Consider the following 15,413-nt stretch of genomic DNA (forward strand, 5'->3'; position numbering starts at 1 on the left):
GTCTAGGATATTTTTACTGATTGTAAAGTGTATTTATCAGCCTGGGTTCCACCATTTTATCTCTTTTCTTTTTCTATTTTGCCGTGAAGCAGGCAAACATTTTAGTATGAAGATTTGAAACAGAACTTGCTTCTGAAGAATTTGGGAGGGTGCTGATCTGCAATAAAATAAGAAAACATTTTAGGCATCTATTAACACCATAAGCGGCAGAGTTAATAAGTCAGTTCATTCCATATACAAATACTAGAGGATTGGGCCTTTACCCATAAAGCATTTATATGATTTAATTGAAATATTGTAGATCCATGATTGAAATTGGGCAAATGTGGTTACAGTGTGGGCACTATTGACATGACAAGACCTCATTTTTTTTATTGTTTAGATTGGTGGACGAGCTCACAGCCCACCGGGTTTTAAGTGGTTACCGGAGCCCATAGACATCTACAACTTGAGATATAAGTTCTAAGGTCTCAAGTATAGATCTTACAACGGCTGCCCCACCCTTCAAACCGAAACGCATTACTGATTCACGGCAGAAATAGGCAGGGTGGTGGTACCTACCTGCGCGGACTCACAAGAGGTCCTACCACCGATGTTATTCCTTCACCGTGGAAATCAATCGTGAATGTTTGTTGAGTACGTATTTCATTAGAAAAATTGGTACCCGCCTGGGATTCGAACACCGGTGCATCGCTCAACACGAATGCACCGGACGTCTTATCCTTAAGGCCACGACGACTTCAATTTTAGAATTTTAAAAAGAAAAATTTACAAAAAATTTACATTGATTATAATAATGATATTTGAACTTAAATTAATTTTGTAGACCATTTAAACTGTCCCTAAGAAAAGTAAGTATCAAACTGAATAGTTCTTGGTAGGTATTCAATAACAAATACTCAAGTCAATAGGCTACGTTGTGCATCTCAATAAGTACGTTACATTGTGTAGCGCATATGTGAATGCAGTGTAAAATTCGATTCTAATGTCTTTCACTAGAGTGTTTTTTCCTAATAACATAATGAATAGAGCGAGAATGAGTACAAATACCAGTACATTGACCGTGCTGTTATAAATTCATTACGAATTTAAATTCCAGGTCTTTCTGTAGAGCTTCTGTGTATTTTAAGTATATTAAATAATAATAATAAATATTTACTAACAATCACGCCACGTTAACTGGTCCCGTGATAAGTTCGTAAAGAACTTGTGTTACAGGTACCAGATAACGGATATAAATGTAAGATTTTTATTATACACATACATATATTTAATATACATCCATAACCCTGGAAAAGACATATTTATCATACAAATATCTTCCCTTGGCGGGATTCGAACCCGCGACCCCCTTGTGTAGTGACCATATCACTTACCACTACACCAGACGGCCGTTCAAAATAAGTTACGTGTAAATATCTAAACCTTAATCCTATGAAAAGATTCTTTAGTTCAAACCTTAAATACAGTTACTGATGACAGATGTACATGTTACTACTTACTGGTGATGCTGATCATAGGGAATGCTTAAAGCTGGAATAGACCATAAAGCTTTTTTTTTATTGCTTACTTAGATGTGTGGACGAGCTCACAGCCCACCTGGTGTTAAGTGGTTACTGGAGCCCATAGACATCTACAACGTAAATGCGACAAGTATAGTTACAACGGCTGCCCCACCCTTCAAACCGAAACACATTACTGCTTCACGGCAGAAATAGGTACCTGGACTCTGAAGAGGTTCTACCACCAGTAATAGTTTTCTTTCAACAGTGCATTCACAATGGAATGCATAACTGATTCGCGGCAAAATAGGGACGATAGTGGTACCTACCCGGGCGGTCTCACAGTGCGCTTTAAGTACCCTGTTATATCATGTTATCCTAAAATAAATAGTAATATCATTTCCCTACTATTACACCCAGTTTCGGCACCGCCAGAAGATGGTATAACTGTATAACAAAGACGATTCAAGATACTATTTAAATCAGAAAATAGATCGATAGAGAATAGGTAGGTACCACCACCCTGCCTATTTCTGCCGTGAAGCAGTAATGCGTTTCGTTTTGAAGGGTGGGGCAGTCGTTTTAACTATACTTGAGACCTTAGAAATTATATCTCAAGGTGGGTGGCGCATTTACGTCGTAGATGTCTATGGGCTCTAGTAACCACTTAACACCAGGTGGGCTGTGAGCTGGTCTACTCATCTAAGCAATAAAAAAAAAAAACATCTTCGTCTCATCTTCCCAAATCCCCATCATCTTCCCAAAATAGGGACGACAGTGGTACCTACCCGTGAGGTCTCACAGTGCGCTTTACTTTCAGATTAAGTACTCCGTTATATCATGTTAGTATACTATTCTAGTTCTATAATGAATAGTAATTTCCCAACTATTACTTCCAGAAGATGGTATATAACTGTATAACAAAAACGCTTCAAGAGGCTATTTAAATCAGAAAATAGATCGATAGAGAATAAGGGACTGAGAATAGAATAGTGATGACTGCTTCTACAAACAATGTGTAGTAAGTAGTTAGTACGTGATAAAAGTTCGAGTCGACTAGAGTAGCATATCTGACAAGTCTGATTAAATATTTTTACGCTCTATGTATTCTAAGTTAATTCTATAGCTCTAAAGAGTGTTAGAAAAAAACTTTATTATTATGCATTCAGACAACGAAAATATATCTTATTAATATGTAATTGCATGTCATTGTAATATGTATTAATATGTAATATGCAATTCAGTTAGAAGCAAATCTAAACCGCTACATGCCGAGAAATATCAACACCTCAGAGCAACAGTAATCACTGTGATTCTCAAAAAATAACAAGTGTGCCATATTAGATTAATGTTTACGCTATGTCATTGTACAACCGTTCAAGTAATAGCGTTATGATATAAAAACAGTAGTTACACGCCCACCGGTAACGGTTCCGCGCTAAAATTCGAAGTATTTAGCTGCTGGAACATTTGTACTTGTACGACTTTGGTCCGTGTTTGACTGTTTTGTCAATACTCCCAACCAACGCCAAATTGCGTTTCACAGTTTTCACACCGCTAACTTAGTGTAAACAAACGTTTTCATGTACCACATTTCAATTACTAACCAGCAACATTCTGAGAACGTAGTTCATTACGGATATTAACATAGTCAACGCCCGGTCTCGGTTTTGTAACATAATACCTAATGACATGGAGGCAAAGCAGCCTCGAACGAAATAATCTCATAATACATGGCGCGGCTTCATCGTCGACACGCATGCCTTGCGTCTTATTGGTGAATAATAAAAAATACAAAACGAGTGATAGTTTGAACACCGAATGATGCTATACTATGTATTTATAATCAAAAATAATGCGGCAAATTTAAGATTTTCGATGTTCATTTTGGCTTATGTATTTTGATAAGTTTGGTGAAGTGTTTTCAAAACATTCGGACACAATGAAATTAGATAATTTTGGATTTGAAAAATTACAGGTATTGTTACATAGTTTAATTATAATTTTTTTGTTTAATTTATTTGTTCTGTTATTTTATATATCTGTATTTACTAGTTTTGTTTCATAATATACTATTAAATATTATAAGTACACAGACATATTAGTTCCGATACAAAACAATTTTAACTGATAGTGTGTGATATATTTTTACTTAAGATTTGTCTATGCGTAATATTAATTACTGATTATGAAGCAATTCATAAAGTAACAGTCATAATGCGAAATTGCTTTTTGTACCAAGAGCAATTTTGTACAGAAAGCAATCCATTAGTTTAACACTAATCATACCAACACTTACTGGTACCTATTTCTATCATAGCGGGTAGGTAACAGTATACGACAAGTATTACTCCAAATAAACAAAACAAAAAAAATAAGTATAACTGTAGATTAATTGGTAAGAAAAAGTCATGAAGTCAAATGTGCAAAAGCAATAACATAATACGTGCATTTTCAATGCAAACGTTCAAAATGGGTCATTTTGACCCGTTATGGTATGTTTAGGGTTAAGGGATTATGGTTAAGGGGTTAGGGTTAAGGGTTATCTTATAGCTTCGGATATCATAACGCATACCGTATAGACATGTACGATATTATAAATTAGCACGTATCTAATTGAATACAATTAGCCTAAGCTTAGATCACACTTGTGTTAATTTAAAATGTCCTCGAATTCTTCATGTGCGTACCGCAGCTGGTATTTTACGGTAATATAATATATAAATGGCTTTGTAAATATGGATTTATATACACAGAACTATACTCCTACAGAAAAAATAAAAAATATATAAATATTACTCACATGAATTGTACAGCTATCTAATTTATATTCTCAAATGAATAACAAAAAATTTGTCACGTGGTACTAAAAATAAAAGAATATTAGGTCTAAAATGTCTAAATAGTAAAATTATTGTATTGTGATTGCTCCTTGATACGTATACAAATTTTCAAGTTGAATGGATGTTTTCAAGTTGATGAAAATTGTGTTGAAAGATTAGATATACATGTCAATCTAAAAAAACCATGTTAGAAATGCAGCGATCTTGCAAATGCATATATCTACACGCAGAAAGCAAATTTTCAATTTCCAATTTATTAAAATATTTGACGGAATATTTCGGTGCTTACAAACACATTAATATGGGAAACAGGCGACATCTGAAGTAACTAACCTGATGCTTGCTGACCCAAAACATATTCATCTACCCTGTAGCGAAATTAAACTTCTTACTGTAAACTTTTACAATTAGATACTAATATCAACCTCGCATCCACTAAAAAAAAAAACAAATCATTCAGAAACCATTGAAACTAGAAACTAGCGCGCTCTGTCTTAAGCAAAGCTTTTTTTTCATACACCGCGAATCACTCGCATTCATAATTATACGCAGTAATTATATTTAGTATGCATGAAATACCAGTCTTGTATATGAATAGTACATGTTACATCCACCAGTTAACTGGGTTAAGTACATTTATGGTGATGCAACTTATCTCGCGTAGGTACAGAAGACCTATATTATAACAAGCTTACTGATTCACCAAGTTAACGTAGAATGCCTTGAATGTTGAATATTAAAATTCCATTATCAATTTCATCTGCCCTACTTATATTGAAACAGCGGTAATTCGCTTTTACGCCTAAAACAAAACGGTTGAACAGATTTTAAAACGGTATTCAGTAAGTGCTAGGGTTTTTAAAAAAGAACTATTTGCTTAATGAACGAGTAAAGAGAAATAATACAGCTGTTGCATACAAGTAAATCTTATGTGTCATGGCTACATTGTATATGGCACGATAAAAGGCGGGGTGAGTTATTAAAGTAAATCTAAAGTACCTATCAAAGATAAACCTTGCACTAATGCCTATTATAAGACAGTAATTATTTTTTTATTGCTTAGAGGGATGGACGAGCTCACAGCCCATTTGGTGTTAAGTCGTTACTGGAGCCCATAGACATCTACAACGTAAATGCGCCACCCACCTTGAGATATAAGTTCTAAGGTATAGTTACAACGGTTACCCCACCCTTCAAACTGAAACGCATTGCTGCTTCACGGCAGAAATAGGCAGGGCGGTGGTACTTACCCGTGCGGACTCACAAGAGGTCCTACCACCAGTAATAAATCTGGTGTGTCTCCTCTACATTGAGGATCCACATCTCAGTGGGTCGCGATTCCAATCCGGTGGTAAGTGCAGCGAACCACTGTTCTTGCTAGGGTCCCAGGCTGAGCCCCTTCAGCTCGCCTTCTCGTGCGGTGAAGCTTGTATAACCCCTCAAGGTTATCAGCAGTAAGTAGGTAGGAAAAAATAATCTAGTAAACCAGTTCTTTAATATAGTGTATCTTTGTCCCTGTCTGTTTTTTTGTTACCTCACATCTTCGTACTTACTGAACGGATTCCAATGTAAGTTTTACAGCTTGATAGTGATTCATTTGGAGCAGGTTTTGTTTCATTAAAATAGGATGATTCAAAAGGGTCATTCATATTTTGCGAAAGCTTACACAAATCACTGCGACAATTCTGAGGATTTTAATTGGGTATTGAAATGATTTGAACCCTTAGAAAGTATATGGGCCAACATTCAGTACACTGCTAAGCTCGGGTTTCAACCAACGCGACTTAAAATTAAGTCCACGCAGGAAAAACAGATCGCTTTAACAATACTTAAGACAATAAAATATAATTTAAATTATATAATATATAAGATAATCATGTTATTTGAATTCGTTTTTGTGGGATTAGTGAATACATTTGACGGTATTGATGTTATGAATATAAAGTTGTTTTTAAATTATATTCGGAATCGTACCAACGTTAAACTTTCAATCGGTGAGTGTTGTGAGACCTCCCAAGTTGGTACCAACATCCTTTTTATCTTAAAACTAGCGACCCGCCCTCGCTTCGCTTCGGAAACATTAAAACATACATGAAACCAAAAAATAAAAAAAAATAAAAAATAAAAAAAGTAGTCTATGTTCATCAGGGACAATATCGGCTTCTAATGGAAAAAGAATTTTTCAAATCGGTCCAGTAGTTTCGGAGCCTATTCGAAACAAACAAACAAACAAATCTTTCCTCTTTATAATATTAAGTATAGATATAGAAGTATAGATGGAGGGTCAATTATGTGCTCCGATTGAAGGGTTAGAATAGCTGTTATATAACAGACAACTCAACAAAGCGATCTTAATCGCTCGATGAAATCAGCAAATCCAGGGGACAGGCAAATCCTGTGATGTATGAAGGTCATAGAGGTCTGGAAACCGATGTGAATTCATTACTGAATGGGACAGGATGGAAAAATATGGTTAGGGAAACATTGTTGATGTGATTCCAGGTAATTCGAATGAGTTCTGCTGCAACATTTTTATCTAGAGAAATGCAAAGATACAGCAGAAATAATATATCCATTTTACTATTAACTATCAACAATATTCAGGGTGATCTATCGAAAAAGACCAAACCTTTACACGAAGTTTTTAAATAAAAAAGAAAAATATAATACATATATACAACAAATATATATGTACGTACAAATTACATCTTGATCGCTAGTATTCATCTCAAAATAATTCATCAGAGTAATTACTCTCCATGAAATGCTTCGCTAACAGCTTTGCTAACGTCTTCCCAAGTTAGAGGTTAATTCACTGAGACTACCACCGGATCGGAATCCCGATACTAATGAATATCCGGCGTGAAACTCAGTGGGTCGGATAAGTAGCAAGCAACATTTGTATCTCCTTCGAGGCGGCGTGTGTACTGGCTGGGACGCCGCCTTGGGTCCTGGAGGCGGAGGCGCTCGCCGCTGACTATCAGTGGCGGGCTGACCTTCGTGCCCGGGGCGTGGCACGTCCCAGCCCCAGTGTGGTCAGAGCGCGGAGGGTCCAATCTCGGCGGTCCGTGCTGGAGTCATGGTCCAGACGGCTGGCTGATCCTTCGACTGGTCGTAGGACCGTCGAGGCGATTCGCCCGGTTCTTGTGAATTGGGTGAATCGTGACAGAGGACGCCTCACTTTCCGGCTCACGCAGGTGCTCACTGGGCATGGTTGCTTCGGTGAGTTCCTGCACCGGATCGGAGCCGAGCCGACGGCAGAGTGCCACCATTGTGGTTGCGACTTGGACACGGCGGAGCACACGCTCGTCGCCTGCCCCGCATGGGAGGGGTGGCGCCGTATCCTCGTCGCAAAAATAGGAAACGACTTGTCGTTGCCGAGTGTTGTGGCATCGATGCTCAGTGACGACGAGTCGTGGAAGGCGATGCTCGACTTCTGCGAGTGCACCATCTCGCAGAAGGAGGCGGTGGGGCGCGTGAGAGACGCACAGGCCCGCCGCCGTCGAGCGGGGGCCAGGGAGGCGGATCTCGCCCAAGCCCTGGCCCTCTAAGTGTTTCGGGTATCCCTCACATGTCGGCCCGGGGACCGGCGAAGGGGGCCTAAGAAGACGACGTGCAAGATGCTCTGCACGCGTTTTATGCATGAGCATCAGGGTGATGGAAGACCGGCTATCTTCAACCCACGCTGGTTCTGACCCAGCGGGGTATTCTGTAGGATAGACCATTCTAACCGGCGCCATCTAGGCGGGCTTCGGATAGCCTGCCGACTGAGAGGGCTGGTGGTTGTGGCGCCGACGACCGTCAGTCCGGCGTCCCGAGGGGGAGGGTGATGGGAGAGATGTGCTCCGCACTAAACGCTTCACTTTCCCCCCTTTGCCTTTTCATGAGTTTGGTCTCATGCGAGGTTTGGACGTTGGTTGTTGAGAGACAGGAGGTTTTAGTCGGTTCGACTCCGACATGCCCCGCCCTCCTTCCCCAGTGAAGGGCGGAAGTCCGGCGATTTAATGCTGAAAAAAAAAAAAAAAAAAATTTGTAAAACTGAACTAAATTTAAATAAGCATTTTGTTACGCCAACTTATGAATAGTTTTGAAATTCAACCGATCGTTCGATAGAACCCGGATTAAATTACATACTGATGAATGTTGACGTCATCTCAATAGCATTAAAAAAATAAAAAAACTGTTTTAGCGGTGGGCGTGAAATTAAATTACCAAATGTAGGAACCGGATTTATTAAGGGTTATTTAGCAGTGGTTGCAGTAAGTGATATGTATCAACCCTCCGGGGCCAAATATCACCTAGCCTCGCTCAACTAACAATACCGCTGGAGTCCAATTTACTTTGTTATAAGCGGAGACAAAAAAAAAACTGAATATAAATCTGTGAATTTTATCAAATTGATATGATGCTACCATACAAAGATGCGATACAATAGCTATTTATAGACGCAAAACATAACTGATGAAATATTTTGAAGATATATTTTCTAACTGGTATATAAGATGTGCTTGATTTCCATCGTTAGGTAAGTGACGCTATGAATTTCCGTCGGTATAAACGGAATTTACTGTTGGTAGAACCCTAGGGGTAGGTACCACCACCCTGCCTATTTCTGCCGTGAAGCAGTAATGCATTTCGGTTTGAAGGGTGGGGTAGCCGCAATTCTTTAAAAAGCTGAAACTTAGCACTCATGTCTCAAGGTGGGTGGAGGCATTTGCGTATCTGATGTTGGGACTCCGGTGACCAAGTGAACCGTCAGTTCATCCACCCACTTTAGAAAGAAATAAAAAAACTAATTTTTACTAAGTAATTTCGTGCAATAAAAACACGAAACAAACAAAAGTAACAAAAGATCTGTAAGAGTCGGGGCGTTTATTAGTTAATTTATAAAATCGGACCGTGATATGAGTCGTCTATTATCAAAGGCGGCAATCTGTACATTTGGACAAAAAATTTTTATTGATATGTCAATACAGATTTATTTGAATATAATCGTCTCCTTCAAAGAATACGGTTCAAAACCTGCATTAAATAAAGGTTAATAGTTAACCTGTTATTTATCTAAGATGTCGTTCCGAAGAGTTTTGTGACTGCCAATGGAATACAAAGTCAATAATTCGTTTTTCTGATTTACCAATCATTGTCCAAAAGTCAGATTGCCGCCTTTGATAATAGACGACTCATATCTTCTATCTAAATACACAAAAATTTAAGTGTTTTTCAGTATACCACGAACCATCAAGGCAAGGGCCTAGTCTCTGTCTAAGGCTACGATGCGTTACTCTTTATTGGACTGATTATTTATAATCTTAAAAAATCGTAAATGATCCCTTGTCAATGGTCAATGTTATTCAACATAAAAATAAATCGATTTTTTACTTATTCAGATGCTAATTTTGTTGCCATGTTTTATCACACACATTGTCACTCAGAAAGCTCAATGCTTAACGATTACATAAGGAAGATCCATATTAGCGTGGGCGTCAGTTATGGACCCCATAGGCGTAACCTCACTGGTTCCATGACCTGTTACTAAATGCCAATGAATAATTTGTTCCAAACATGGACAAAAGACTTTTTTTTTATTAATTTATTAGACATCACGCACGTAAATGTTGAAATGATTTGTGAATTTCGTCTGATAACGAATCAAATAAGTAGGCTGTATATTCGTGTAATCTATGCACGCTACTTTTTTTTAGTATTTATTGCATCACTGCAATTGCTATTGACGAAATTACTCTTCTTTATAAAGCAGATATTTGTATTATTGACGAATGCCAACATTACATACTAAACTTATTTACAATTTAATTCAATAAAATAGATTAATACGTAAATTGTAATGTTGCAATTGCTATTGACGAAATTACTCTTCTTTATAAAGCAGATACTTGTATTATTGACGAATGCCAACATTACCGACTAAACTTATTTACAATTTAATTCAATAAAATAGATTAATACGTAAATTGTAATGTTGCAATTGCTATTGATGAAATTACTCTTCTTTATAAAGCAGATACTCGTATTATTGACGAATGCCAACATTACCGACTAAACTTATTTACAATTTAATTCAATAAAATAGATTAATACGTAAATTGTAATGTTGCAATTGCTATTGATGAAATTACTCTTCTTTATAAAGCAGATACTCGTATTATTGACGAATGCCAACATTACAGACTAAACTTATTTACAATTTAATTCAATAAAATAGATTAATACGTAGGTAAATTGTAATGTGAAGAAAGTGTAGGTATTATGGTATAATTTAAAAAAAAATGTATTTCCTTATTATTAATTTTCATTGCAAATGTGGTATTTGTTTGTTAATGTTTAGTTAGTTATTAATTTTTGGCTTATTGTCTAAATGTTAGTAAGAGTTAGTTTTTGTTATTGGATATGGACCCCTCAGCGGGTGAAGGCCTCCTCTAGTCCTTTCCACTGATCTCTGTCTTTGCCGATAGTTAGCCAGTCCTTTCCTATTGTTTCGGTTATGTAGTCAGCCCATCGTCTTTTCGGTCTCTCTAGCCTTCTTTTACCAATTAGCCCTTTCCACATTGTAGTGTTGACTGTCCACCATTAAGGTATAATATATTTTAAAAGGTATCATAGATTTTAATTTTAGGCACGAAATAAAAGTTCTAAAGTGACCGACCGATGCCAGTGAGTCACGCGGTCACTGGTTCCTAATCTTGAATAGTTTCATTAACTTTTGAGCAAGGTCGTGTTCCGATCAAGTTCTGTCCTGTCCCGAGCCAGTCTCAAACTGGCGAGGTCTTTAGCCCTTCGACAAGTCGTAACATGAAACAGGGATGTGATTAAACAAAAAAGAAAAACAAAAAAAGCACCCACTTGATGATCGAGATAATCTCTTTTATTCATTTATTATGTGTATGTAAGTATATTAGTATGTATTGTATGTAAGTTTGTATATTGGTATATAAATCATTTTCATATTATATGTAAACTTATAGGTATATTGTATCTGTTTATTGTAATTATTTGTAAGTATTCATGTTCTGCAAAAATAATACTTGTCTGTAAGCTATATATATTATTTTATGTTTTACGTTATATGTACTTGTTTTCTTTCCCTACATATTCGCTGTTAGCTAAAGAGGCTATACCAGCTACCTACGCTCTGGCCGATACGAGAGCTCAACCTTAGAGAATTTGCTAACACTTACACTATAGTAGAGTTATTTTGTCGCTGCAGTTTGGGTCATAAAAAGTCGGAGAAGCGAATATTTCGCTCTCTCTTCCACTCACGAGCCTTATGGACGGGTATAGAGATGCGCGTTATTGTTGTCGATAAGCGTTATCGATAGTGTATTTAGTTTTGTTCACGGGAACGGCAGAAATTAACACTTTGTAACTTTTTAGGATCTATTTTCATTACAGTGAAAAAATTAAAACATTGTTGATAACGACACGTGCTTGTGCTGGTATATTGATGCCAACAGGCAAAATATTATTTTGAATAAATTGTGCCGTTTTGGTACAAAACAAAGGAGTAGCCATTGTGTCACTAAAGAAATTCAGAGAACGAATGCACAAAAACAAATTTCTCTTCAACATATATACTATGACTGCCTTCGATGACTCATTTGTTTCTATCGATAATGGCGTTACGCCCGCGCAACATGCTCACCGCCCTAGCCCGGCTGTGTTTTAAGACCCAAACTGCAGCGACAAAATAACTCTACTATAGCATTAGCAAGAGCAGTACTTCACAGAATCTACCACCGGATCGGGACTGTGATCCACTGAGAAATTGCAGCGGGACACTCAGTGGGTTATTGTACTCATAATCTTTGTCATTGTTATGGTTACGTTACGGACGATATTAGTGGGAAATTGAAGCATATCTTTGTTAAAAGCTATCGAGTTAAAAGATCAAAATTGTATCACCAGAGTATTTAAACTATATGTCACTCTTCTGATATTAAATTTAGTTCACGAGGTAGACCGAAAAAAAGGATTTTGTTGGAATACTATCAGAAAATACAGACAAACATTTTTCACTAAAATTCTCAAGTCTCTTTTTCAGTCTTCTTTTTCACTGGTGGTAGGACCTCTTGGGAGTCCGCACGGGTAGGTACCACCACCCCGCCTATTTCCGCCGTGAAGCAGTAATGCGTTTCGGTTCGAAGGGTGGGGTAGCCGCTGTAACTATACTGAGACCTTAGAACTTGTGTCTCGAGGTGGGCGGCGCATTTGCGTTGTAGATGTCTATGGGCTCCAGTAACCACTTAATACCAGGTGGGCTGTGAGCTCGTCTATCCATCTAAGCAATAAAAAAGTCAATTCTCAATATGTATTCAAGCTTTATTCAAAAGGGATGGCAGCCCTAATATTGATCGTATCAGCATTGTTTCATTTAAATTCGATAAAACAATGACAGGACGTAAATGGCGTTATGATAATCTCACTGACGATTACTTTGCATGATCAAATATATCAACTAAGCTTATTTCTTCAATTTGCTATAAAAAACTTATATAAGAAACATATTACTATGCTAAATTCGATCACTAAAAAGTTATGCGCTTGTAAATCAACCTAAATTAATGTAAATATATTATTCAAGATCGTTTTTCATTGCTTTTGATTCTTAAAGTCATTCTTAAGCCACTTGTAATTACGGGTATTTACAAAACTTTAGTTTGATTTTATCGGCTCGTCGTCAAAATCGTTCATGAATACATAATATGAAATATTTATTTACTTTTTAAAAAGGTTACTTGTCTACTGGCCAAAAGCTTTTGAGGGTTTGACTTAGTCGCCTCAATCGATACGAATACAGCGGTCGTCTCACCCATACGCCATAGACAACGCATTGTATATTAATGTTTTCACATAGTATCCGTTGCAATTTTGAAAACTGTATGCGATTTCAATGTGAATGAACTCTCATTTTTTTTCTTGCGAGGTTATATCAGCGTTACCCCAGCGTGTAGGTGAGCCCTCGGGGCTCAAATCGGAGGTATTGCTAACACTGGCCCTAGCAAGAGCAGTGCTTCGCAGAATCTACCACCGGATCGGAAATGCGACCCACTGAGAGGATCCGGCGAGAAACTCAGTGGGCTGTGGCTGTGGGTTAATTTACTCGTCGAGCCCTTTGTCGCAAGCGACGGGCTCGGCGAGGACGGTGACCGCTGCTTAAGGTACCTAAAAGCACCGTTAATGGATCGGGAGGATCCGTAATGACGTGTGAACTCTCAACGCACTAAATACGAGTATTTAGAATAGTTATGATGCTTGTGGACTATAAGAAGTGTTGAATATCAACTAGGGTGTGGGTTCCCGTCCTGTATTATCATAGATAATAAACATAAATTAGTTATAGATAAGCAACTCAAGCACTCAACAAAAATGTTTACGGGCGTCGGCCACTAGATGGCTTCGCTTTGATTAGTTTCTCATTGCTCCTGTAGATGGCAGTAACATATTACCTATCCAATATTTTATTTTTAATGAAGGATTTTGTAAATTTTCAGAAACCACAAATTGATAGAATTTAATCAATTTGTCTATAACAAATAAAGACTCGTATGATATTTTTTTATTTTAATTTTTTGTGTTTAGTTGTACAATAATTAAATAGTTTAACTTTCACAACATATAAGTTTTTGGGCATCCGCTACAAGATGTCGCTAGTTTCCATACAATTTTTTTTTGTCTTAAAGTATCGCAGTTCCAAGGCCCTGTCTGTATTATTGTAATTTCTGATCCATTTATACATTTTCCCTCAATGAGATTAAACTATGTGAAGTCGTATGACATTCAAGATCGCACGTACTTACAGCAATCTGAAACGTTAGCGTCATGAAGTCAGCGCCTTTCATAAAACGTTAAACGATATGATTGATAGAAATAGTTTATTTCTCTCAAATATCCTTTTTTAAACTGTATTTTTTCTAACATTAGGGATCCTCTCCTCGTGACGATAAAAAATCAACTAAAAAAAAACTGCCAGACCTCAAGATATTATCGGTTATTTCTACGTGAAACGAAGCGTAAAACTCAAGAAGTATTTTTTATACAAAACTAGTTGACCCGGCAGACTTCGTAGTGCCTCAATCGATAAATGAAAAAACCTAAACTTTTGTACACTAAACAAACAAAAAAACCTAAACAAACAAAAGGAATCCGTCCGACGGGAGACACATGAAAGGGAAAACAAAATTGTTATTTTTATTTAATTCCGAGCATTTTCATGTTTCTATCTATCTTTTAAACCTTCTCTGGACTTCCATAAATAATTCAAGACCAAAATTAGCCAAATCGGTCCAGCCGTTCTCGAGTTTTAGCGAGACTAACGAACGGCAATTCACTTTTATATATATAGATTAGACTAGCTAATACAATATTCAAATGTCGACGAATTACACCTTAGTCGTAGATAATTCAATTAATATTTGAACCTCAGTGACCATGAAAACTGGTAAGTGCTCGTCACATCGGATGTACCTACGACAGTGATAAACGCGAGGTTAAATAGTAAAAGCAGTTTTATTTCTGTTTTCGGATGTCAGTAAAGTCATTGAGGTGCAGAAAAATGTAAAGGGTCATTAAAAAAAACACGTTACACAGAGATAGCAGTATTTTAAAAATGAACACCAAAGTATACAATGTTCACGCGTGCCATACAAATTCTAAACCAAAACTTGCTTCACGAGAAAAGGATAAGATTCCCTCTCTCAATCTCCACCTTAAATTTTAAACGCTTCTATGTCCGAACATTAAAGGATTAAATTGACCAACTCCTTTTATTGTCGATTTGTATATAAATTCTACATCAATAAATACTAGGACTTTCGTGATCTATACCTAAGTTTGTGATGAGCAAGATTTTTTTTAAAACACTCAATAGCGGTTGATTAACAATATACATTTTTCTAAATTATACTAAAATACCCATAAACTGAAGTTCTTTTTTAAGATTCAATTATTCAACGTCTAAAACTCTTAAGAATTTTATAAGCGGCTACAGCGCGATCGCGTGGATAGAATATAAAATGACTGTCTGAATATGTCGATATTTAATATTCATGTT

At 37.0% G+C, this 15,413-nt stretch overlaps 1 protein-coding gene across 14 annotated transcripts in view; it reads left to right on the forward strand.

The window, feature by feature from the left end:
* pyd (zonula occludens-like protein polychaetoid) overlaps window positions 1-15,413 on the forward strand; it is a 128,838-nt gene that overhangs the window by 89,509 nt on the left and 23,916 nt on the right. The window contains exon 1 of one of the 14 annotated variants that reach the window (XM_089728730.1): window positions 3,232-3,480. The exons of the other annotated variants lie outside the window; for them this stretch is intronic. Coding sequence (XP_089584856.1) covers window positions 3,397-3,480 — 84 coding nt within the window. The 5' untranslated portion in view covers window positions 3,232-3,396. Of the gene's footprint in view, window positions 1-3,231; window positions 3,481-15,413 lie in introns of those variants that run through there. 14 annotated transcript variants of the gene reach the window in all.

This window comes from Bombyx mandarina, chromosome 07 (genome assembly GCF_030267445.1).
Source record: "Bombyx mandarina strain Sakado chromosome 07, ASM3026744v2".
Lineage (NCBI taxonomy): Eukaryota > Metazoa > Arthropoda > Insecta > Lepidoptera > Bombycidae > Bombyx > Bombyx mandarina.